This window comes from Octodon degus, unplaced genomic scaffold, assembly GCF_000260255.1.
Source record: "Octodon degus isolate 3935 unplaced genomic scaffold, OctDeg1.0 scaffold00261, whole genome shotgun sequence".
NCBI classification, from domain to species: Eukaryota; Metazoa; Chordata; class Mammalia; order Rodentia; family Octodontidae; genus Octodon; species Octodon degus.
Genome location: NW_004524837.1, coordinates 90,695 through 100,471, shown reverse-complemented (window position 1 = coordinate 100,471; position 9,777 = coordinate 90,695). Strand labels below are relative to the sequence as shown.

The 9,777-nt window shown below is 41.3% G+C and overlaps 1 protein-coding gene across 1 annotated transcript in view; it reads left to right on the top strand.

Moving 5' to 3' along the window:
- CUNH6orf118 (chromosome unknown C6orf118 homolog) overlaps positions 1 to 9,777 on the top strand; it is a 32,252-nt gene that overhangs the window by 2,617 nt on the left and 19,858 nt on the right. Inside the window, exons 2-7 of the mRNA XM_023706510.1 lie at positions 3,575 to 4,281; positions 4,998 to 5,120; positions 5,879 to 5,938; positions 6,911 to 7,035; positions 8,236 to 8,294; positions 8,794 to 8,975. Of these exons, the coding sequence (XP_023562278.1) occupies positions 3,575 to 4,281; positions 4,998 to 5,120; positions 5,879 to 5,938; positions 6,911 to 7,035; positions 8,236 to 8,294; positions 8,794 to 8,975 (1,256 nt within the window). The remainder of the gene's footprint in view (positions 1 to 3,574; positions 4,282 to 4,997; positions 5,121 to 5,878; positions 5,939 to 6,910; positions 7,036 to 8,235; positions 8,295 to 8,793; positions 8,976 to 9,777) is intronic.

The window sequence follows — 9,777 nt, the reverse complement described above, 5'->3', positions numbered from 1 at the left end:
TTCTTCTTCTTCTTCTTCTTCTTCTTCTCTTCTTCTTCTTCTTCTTCTTCTTCTTCTTCTTCTTCTTCTTCTTCTTCTTCTTCTTCTTCTTCTTCCTTTCTTCTTCTTCTTCTTCTTCCTCTTTTCCTGCAGTACCAGGGATTGAACTCTGAACCTTATGTTTGCCAGGCAGGCCCTTATACTTCTGAGCTGTATCTCCTGGCCCCTTAGTTTCTTTTTTTAATTCATTTTTCTCCCCTCCTTTCCATGCCTTAATCTTAATGGACATTCTATCTTGAAGAATAGATGATTTTCTTACAAGAAAAAAAGTAACACTCTGTGTTTAAAAATGTTCAATCCTTGAAAAGTTGAAAATATTTAATATAAACCTCATCCAAAAATTGATTTCTAAGTCTTTCTAGTCAAAATACATTTATTTATTTATTTATTTATTCATTTATTTATTTATTTATTGCTGGCTCAGGCTGGCTTAAGGGTGGGTCTGGTAAGGCATGGGGAGCTGGGGATCAAACCGTGGTCCCCACACCTGGTTAGGTTTGCCCCAGCAGGCGCTTAAACAACTGAGCTACCCTCAAGCCCCCTATAGACATTTAAAATGTTTGGTTTTTCCTAAAACAAATTTGTTTTCAGGTCATTTGTGAGAGAAAGACTTTTTCTAATAAGCAGTTTAAGTTTTGGGTTTTGTGTGCCCTAAAGATGGCAGGATATACAAAGCCACTGTTTCTCAATAATTGTAATATTTACTATATGGCAGGAGATAATACATAGCAGACATTATAGGTCATAGCAAACAGAATGGGATTCTGGGTTTATTAAGTCTAGAAAAGTAAGTATCTCCATAATCAAACTCAAAGATGTGCTAGGCATGGAGGTTGATTAATTCTAAAGACCTCGAGACTCTTTAGAAATAGCCAAAATCAAGCATGACATAACAACATGTGAGTGGCTTTCTTCTATTTTCTGCAAACTTAGTATGATCTGTCTTTCTTGATGTCTGTGTTAGAGCTTTTGATGAATTATGATTGTCTTGAGAAGTGGTTCTATTAACATTTTATCTGTTCATAAGTGTTTGTCTTTATTTTTTCAAGAAGCCCCTGGTTGGAAAAATTTGCTTCCACATAGAGCCCTGGTGGTCCATGCAAGAGCCAGTGATGGTCCATGTCCATGCTAGACAGCTGGGAGGCTGGACTTTGGACTTTACTGTGTTAGTGAGGAATGCACAGTTCAGATGTAGCAGAATTTCTGAGCCCCAGGTGTATACACCTGGCATCACCTGGATCAGCAGAAAGGAGAGATAGAGCCTGTGTGTTTGCTTTGTGGTTTAGGGTACAGCTGGTCTAAAGTCAGAGCAGCATCTTGTGGGTCATGGTGAGAAAAGGCTATTACAAAGAGGGAGTACAGGGTTCAGAGGCGTTTTCCTGCTGGGAGATGGAGATGGAGATGGAGATGGGGCCTGTGAGTCAAGAATATGGACAGGCCCCAGGGGCAGAGAACAAACCCACTGATGGCCATCTATGGGTACCTCATCCTACAACTAGATGGAGGTGGGTTCTGATAATAACAAGAATGTGTCTGCAACTGACTTTACCTCCAATCTGTAGAGAACCCAGCTAGCTGTTGCCTCACTTTTGTAGCTGTGAGGTCTCAAGCAGAGAGCCCAGCATGCAGAATGGGGACTTCATGCTGATGCCACTGAAGCTGATCATCTGTGGTCATTTGTCACACAGTAGGGAACTCACTGATGTGCCTCACTTTCTCTGGGCTGTGTTTCTTCTCTCAGATAGAAAGGGAGACCATGATGCGTCCTGATAGGTAAGGCTTCCCCCACAGATTTGGCACAGAAATGAGTTTGTATATCACTTCTTTCCCGAAGGTCTTCTGCTTCCCTTTCTTCAGGTGGTTATGACAGATAGGGGAAGGCTGTGATGAGAGGACAGCTCTACTCCTAGCTGGCTATCTGGACCACACTTGGTTTCATGACACTTCTCAGTGTGTCTTTTCACAGTGGGGAAGAGGTTGATCACCATGGTCCTTGTCACTGGGGACTCTGTTATGGTTTATGTGTATTTGTCCCCCCAAAGCCTCATGCAGTCATTGAGGTGCACTTCTACAGTTTTGTTAATTCATGATCCCAGGCTGGGATTATGGGGCTGAGTACTGCAGGGATTATGGATGTGAGTGCTACACCCAGCCTGGGGCAGACAGTCTGAATGTAACATAAGAGAGGCAGAGAGATAAACTTGCTCTCTGTTGCCATTGTTGTTGCTATACCTCCATTTTGCTCTCTGCATTTGCTACTAACATGAAAGGCTCCGTTCTTCCATGTGCCACACTGCCTTGGAGTCAGCCACGTATGGACTGAAACCTCCAGTAACTGTGAGCAAAATAAACCCTTTCTTCCTTCATTTTTTTTAGAGGAGTGGGCTTAGCCTGCCTGGAGGGCAGGGCTGGTGGGACATGTGGTGCTGGGGATCAAACTGTAGTCCCCTACACCTCTCTAAGCTTGCTTAAACAGGCACTTTAGACCATTGAGATACCTTGCCAGCCCTCCTTCCTTCATTCTGAGTGGCAGGTATTTGTCCCGGAAGTGAGAGAAGAGTAACTGAGACAGACTTGAAGCTGGGTGTAGGTATATCCTGGGCCTGTGCAAGGTCTGCTGGTCCCCTGGGGCCTCGCTTACCACCTGGTAGAGTCATTTGGTCTTTTGGAACACAGGAGACCTCGGCCTCTCTGGAGAAATGAACTCCTTTTGTAGACCTGTCAGGCTCCTTAGGTGGCCATACTGCTGGCTCTGGGGACAGACATCAAACTGCTCAGCAGCCCAGGTGGAAGCCCACTTCCTTAGTTTTGGATGGCAACTCATTATTAGGACAAATTCAGGCTGACTCAGAATCTTTTAGAATGTTTGGTGCTGCTGTGCTTTGATAAGAATGGGAGCAAGTGATGGAATGTCTACACCACGCCCAGTGTTTCCTTGCCCAAAGAGATTACATGGGGGTCCAGGAACCATTCTGCAACAGTGATTATCCTGATGGTGCAGAGGAACAGCTGAGGCTCTTAGAGATAACATAACAGGTCTGCAGTCACGTAGTTAGGAACAGGCAGGGAAACCAAGGCTTCCTACAATTTTGTATCCTGAGATTTGTTCTGGAATACAGCCCTCTTACTGGGGAATCAAGGAGCAGAGTCCTGTGTGGGAGGAGCCATTGTCCTGTCACCATAGCCATAGGTGATTCCTTGTGAGGACAGAATAGCAAGGAATGAAAGGTACCTCAATTGTAGGGGATCCTGACACTTTTTAATACAAAGGGAAAAAAATAATTTATTTATTCCCTAGAGTATACTATTTAGTACATCAAAAAGGCATCCTTATGCGTCATCATTTAGAATTACAGTTAATGTTTTAGACTTTTTTTTCTAGAGTTTTGCTTCTTTTTCCTTTAGAGCAACCACAGCCTTCCTAGAGACCCCACTTTTGGGTATGGGATATGCCAGCCCAAGAAATGGGTATGGCTAGTTTATGGTGGGACTAACTATGATATTTCATGCACATGTCCTTATCTTTCCCAAACAGTCTACCTGAGACGGAAACAATGTGGGCTTTGCAGTGTTAAAACTCTGTGTAACCTAAGGGAGCTTCTGAACAGACTCCAGAAGGACCACAGAGATGACATCTATCTCTACATCTCAGGGTACCTGAACCCCAACAAGCTCTACAGGCCACAGGAGACCATTGTGCGTCACTGGTGCAATGCCCACAGGCCACGGTGGGAGACGATGCCCCCAGCAAGAACAGGCAAGGCCACAGATAGGAAGACTGCTGAGATGAAGAATGCTTTGTCTTATTTTACTGTCAACACAGCACTCGTTCCCAGCCATGCTCAGAACACGAAGCTCTTTAAGTATTTAAGCCCACAAGGAGAAGTTTCACAAACTTTGCACACTTCTGAGGATTTCATTCCAAAGCAAATTCTGCAGGAAGCACAAAAGCAGGAAGAGGTGCTTGAGCACCCCTCAGAGAGACACCGGAGAGAAGAGCTCAGGTTGCCTGAGATGAAGGTGCTGAGGTTCAAAGGAGCAGGATCCAGCCGCCAGTGTACCCTGTCTCCCCAGGGCCCAGATGAGTATCAGTACATCAGCTCCTACCTAGCCAGTGTGACAAAAGCTGACAGGTACAAGAAGTTCTTGAGTTTCCAAAAAGAAGTTGTAGCAAAGCAAGATCTGAAGAGTGACTTCACTGGGAGCAAAGTGGCAGTCAGCCATGAAAAGAAGTTGGAGGAGGTAAGGAGGGCTGTTTGAAGCGCTAACCACGCAGGATCAGTTCCAGTTCAAGGACCTTGATGGGTTGAGAATTGTCCTCAGGTACCTAGTTTATATGTGCAGGTAGAATGGAACCAAAGAGCCAGGTACTGAGATCACTCTACATCATCATTAGATAATAACAGGGGACCATAGAAGGTGCCATTTGAATAGGAGGTATGATTGTCAAATGCAGTAAAGCAAGGAGACAAGCTTTGTGAGGTTGGGAAGGGAACCTAGGGATAGGGGAGATGGGAGGGAGAAAGGGAAGGAGAAAGAAAAAAGGATCAAGCTATGATATGTATATGTGCCATTTCTCCAAGATGAATTATATATTATGCATTGAAATGTGTACAAATAAAAATTCCAACAACTATTCCCAAAATTCCAACATTGCCATTAATCTCCCATTGGAATATTTACCTCACTTCAAACATGCTTATCCCACCATTCTTGCCACTTTCTCAAGCAGTTCTGGGTGGCTTCTTCAGTGAGTCTTCAGTTCCAGTATTATGGCTGCTTTTTTGCCTTGAATTAGTTCAAAACCTTTTCCTTTCATGGTCTTATTGGCATTGAGAGACAGCTAGAAGTTGCACATATGGGTGATGGTGAATATGCCCTTTGGTTCCTCAACCCAAAGAACTATTCTGAGGAGAGAATAAAGACCATGGGAAATGGGCTCATTCTCTTTACCCTAGGAACTCCAGAAAATACGCACATGCAACTCTCAACAGTTCGACAGACTGCAGGTTTTTGGAGATGTCTTTGAAGACATTTGCAACAGTTCTCTGATATTTGGTGACCTCTTGAAAGAAATTAAGGTAGGCAAAATATTCACTTTCTGTGCAACAAGGGGCTATGTGCTATTTTCCTCCTGCCATACTTAGGGAATGAGCTTACTCCTCAAGTCTCAACTGCACGGAGAACACCAAAAGCTATGCATGACCTTAGCCATAGACACACATCTGTGCCTTGTTGATTAAGCACCCAGTGAGCTCACTGCACATGTTTGTCCATCAAGCTTCCTAACTGTATACTTGCTACATATATAACATATAAACTTTTATAATCACAGATGTGTAATTTTATATGAATCCTTATGGAATTATAAGTTTCTTGTGATTTCATGCTGAAAGCAAATGTCATATAGAATCTGCCTTGAAATTATATTACTTAACCGGGATGCCATTTTCTAATTTCTCTAGTGACAAGGGATGCTTACCAGTGGCTTGTTCTCCAGAAATGCCCTTGTCACTTGGAAGTTGTCCTTCAGCAGATACAAGACCTACATCTGTAGAGCTTCTGGCTGGCAGGGGACCATTTGTTGTATGCAGGCAAAGTAATTTATGGCAGTATGTTGAAGTGATCAGTACTTAACATCTAAACATGCTTCAAAGAATGTTCAGTTTCATAAATGTTAGTGTACATGATTTACTACAGCACGGAAACATTTTATATAACTTCTAAAAATAAAACTGACACTCTTAATTTCTTTGTTATTCAAACAAAGAATTCCTCAAGGTAGCATTATCTTCTAACACACCTCCAATGGATTTTTTGTATGTGTGTATATGTGTAGAACAAGTACGAACTCTACATGGAGGTGCTTCTGGAGTCCCAGCCCACAAAGCAGATTAAGGTAACAATCAATCCTGAAGCATATGTAGTCTGTTTGTTCATATATTCTATGAGCAGTAGACAAACATTCTGAAGGACGCTCCTGTAGACTGACACAGTATTGCTGAAGTCTCCCTTCTCTTCCTCCCCCAAGTAATTTGGAATTATAGACAGTATTATACCCATGTATACCAAAAGGCATTTCCAGGAGGATATTAGGGATCTGAATAACCTTTGCATTGAGCACAGTATTATTTTATTCTTGTGTATAGCAATCAGTTTATGGTTTATTTTTATTTACCTATTTATTTATTTTACTAATTTAGTAGAAAGAACTATGGAGCTGAACATAGTGTACTTGAATCACTTTATTCAGTACACTCTTTGGCACACATAATGAAGTCATGGAATATGTACCCTTTAAAAATTTATTTGGAGGGCTGGGGAGATGGCTCAGTGGAATAGATGCTTCCCTGGCAAGCGCAAGGACCTAAGTTCAATCCCTGGTTCTGCCAAAAAAAAAAAATTATTTGGAGGGGCCAGTGAGATAGCTCAGTGGAAGCACCTGCTTAGGCAGGCCCAGGGGACCGAGGTTCCATCCCCAGCACCACCATGTACCATGCTAGCCTCACCCTCAGGGCAGGCTGAGCCGGAAATAAAAAAAAAAATTCTTAGGAAAGGTCAGGAATATAGTTCAGCAGCATAAGAGCTTTCCTGGCAAGTGTAAGGTCCCTTAGGAAAATAAAATTTTTAAGTTCTAAAAAAGGACACTTTCCCTAGAATTTCACCTGACCAATTATGCCTGCTATAATATCCCTCCTTCATTCTCTCCAGTGCTCCCAATCTTGGCTGGAATTTTTATTTAATTTTTATTTTAACCCAGGGTACCCCCCCAAAAAAAAATCAGGGTACCTTGGGTACACAGCACCAACCAAAGGAATGGTTTTGTGTCTTTCCTGGGAGTGCCTTATTTTTGCTTTGCCTTGTCCTCCAGATGCTCCAGGCAGAAGTCCAAAGACTGGAGAAGGGCCCTGTGAGGCCTGAAGATGTCGATCAGGCCAAGAGGGAGCTGAGAAGGCTCATGCAGGCCACCAAGGCAGCCCTGGAGCACAATGACATGTGAGGTCTAAGTAACCTGGCTTGACCTAGGTTTGGCTAATACTTATTCCAAAGATCTTAAAACTGTGTGATAATTGTTCATCTATCTTTGTGCATTGTTATGTTCTACATTACTAATGTCATCCTCTCACCTGGCCTCTTCCACAGCCATTGTGTACATGACTAAGATATTGTACCAAATATGGTATGCTCATGGGGAACTTTGGGGAAAGTCTGAAGGAATCCCATTTCTAGTATGCTGGCTGAAGTATTGATAGATGAGAGAGCCACGAAGTCAAAACACCTCATAGGAACACTCTTACTGTTTTTCAACCTAAAAAATTTTGTGACCTCCAGGTCCTCCAGGGTCAAGTGACAGTTGGATAAACATTGTTTGCAAAGATTTTCAAAAAGAAAAGATTAAACAAATTTGAAACAACTAAATATTCTCAAGAAAACAACACAAGAAATAAAACCAAATATGGAACATGACTTCAGTGTAACTACCAGAGAGAAGGCTATTGTCTTCTGCCCTAATTTATCCTCCAGGTCTTTCTCTCAGAGCATGATTGTAAGCTCTTACTTTCCCCAAAGAGGCCCACAGTGTGCCTATCACCAGATAACTCCTCCTCCTCCTCCTTCTGCTTCTGCTTCCTCTTCTTCCTCTTCTTCCTCTTCTTCCTCTCCTTCTTCTCCTTCTCCTTCTCCTTCTTTCTTCATTTGTGGCTGGCTCAGCCCATCCTGGTCTGGGAGTGGGGCTGGCACAGGATGTGGTGCTGGTATTGAACCACAGTCCCTGCAAGCCTGCCTAAGCAGGCACTTTAGACCACTAAGCTATCTTACCGGCCCCACCAGATAACTTTTTTTTTTTCAACAAATAATACACTGCATATATTCTTCTTAGTGGTTAATTGCTGTACAAGATGCGGACTTGTGATCCTATTTACAAACACCATTAGAACAAATCATTCTATTCATTAACAGAATGTAACTATATAACTAGATAACTTCTTAATCCTGCCCTTCAGACCTAATGCCCACATATCTGACTTTAAGTTGACTGGCTGGAGCTGTCATAGACATCTTTAGCATCCTATTTATGGTACAAAGTAAGAAGATTAGGTTGTTTCTTCATCAAAATGACATAAGTATAAATGAGACAAAAGAAAGATAGTACAAATGGGGCACTGGGATATCACTATTTTTATTATCAATTTGTAGGCTGAGAAATGAATTAGAGATGGAGTGCATGTTGCTACAATCTGCTAAGGAAAAATCAGGCAAGTGCCTTTTTAGATCTTCCCTATTTCCTTTCCAACATTGTATCTTGAGGTCCTGTTCCATATTCTGCTTCCTCTCCACCCCATGCACTTCGCTTATTCCTTTTCATCCTTGCAACTCAAATTAGCACTACTGGTCTAGTAAAATTCTCCTTGAGCTTCTCCCCATGGACTAGATGTTCCTGTTTGTGTCTCCATTGCACCTCCTACTTCCTCACTGTCACCATCTCATAATTTATTAGTGAACCTTCCCATCTAGCCAACTATGTGCAAAACTGGGTGCTCAACAAATCCTCACTAACAATCTGAATGAATTAAAGGTGGAACATACCATCTTTGAGTCCGATCATGTTCATTTCATTGACATGCTTAGAATTTGAGCTCTTTTGTAGTTTATAATTATACCTCACACAGAGAATATTGTAAATAATACACAATGATATTCAAAATAGCTGAGGTATTCAGTTCAGTAATACTTTATTTTCAAATATATATCTAGAATCTTGTCAAAAAACTGTAATTGATGAAGAACATCTTACTCTTACTGAGAAGGTTGAAAAGAAGAGATATGAAATACTCAATAAATGGGATGAAATTCAAACTCTTGAAAAACAAATTAAAGCTACTTTGGTGCATACCAGCATTTCTGATATCCTTGAGAGTAGGATTAAAAGCATAGAGGTATGCTATTTTTCTACTTAAATATTTAGATTGTACTCTTGCTTTCAAACTGTAGCAAATACATGAAGCAATTTGATTGCATTGGAGCAAATATATTTCCCTTTAAAATATTTTCTATAGAAATGTTACAATAATAAATATCGAATAAAACAAAAGTGCAGATGACAAATAAAACCCTGCACAATTATGGAAATAGTTAAATCCTGCAGAATTGGTGCAGAAATTGTGCATACTGTGCCTCAGTGTAACTTTTTGTTATATTATATGTGATATGTGACTGTCTTTTTTTTTTTCCTCCTGGTTATATAGTAACATATATTATCCCAGAACTGTTTTTTAAAATAAAAACAGAGTACTAAGACTTGCATAGTGTATAGAAGGTGGTGATGACCTAAATAGCCTAGGTTTGTAGTAAACAATATCTTGCCTCACTTACAATTACTAATCTTTTTCAACATGTTGGTTATCTGGAAAAATAAGTCTTTTTACTTCAAAACACTTTTTAGGTTCCTATCCTTATTGGATATTCTCATCCACGGTATTAACTACATTTTCAAGTTATAATAACAATACTCAGTATTTTGATAGTGCTTACAATGAATTTATTTGGAAATCAATGATAGCCTTACAATAAAAAACATTACCATTGGGGCTGGTGAGATGGCTCAGTGGTCTAAAGCACCTACTTAGAACAAGTTTAGCAAAAACACATGGACCGCGGATCAATCCCCAGCACCACATGCCAGCCAGCCCCGCCCCCTGGTGGGCTGAGCTGGCCACACACACACACACACACACACAC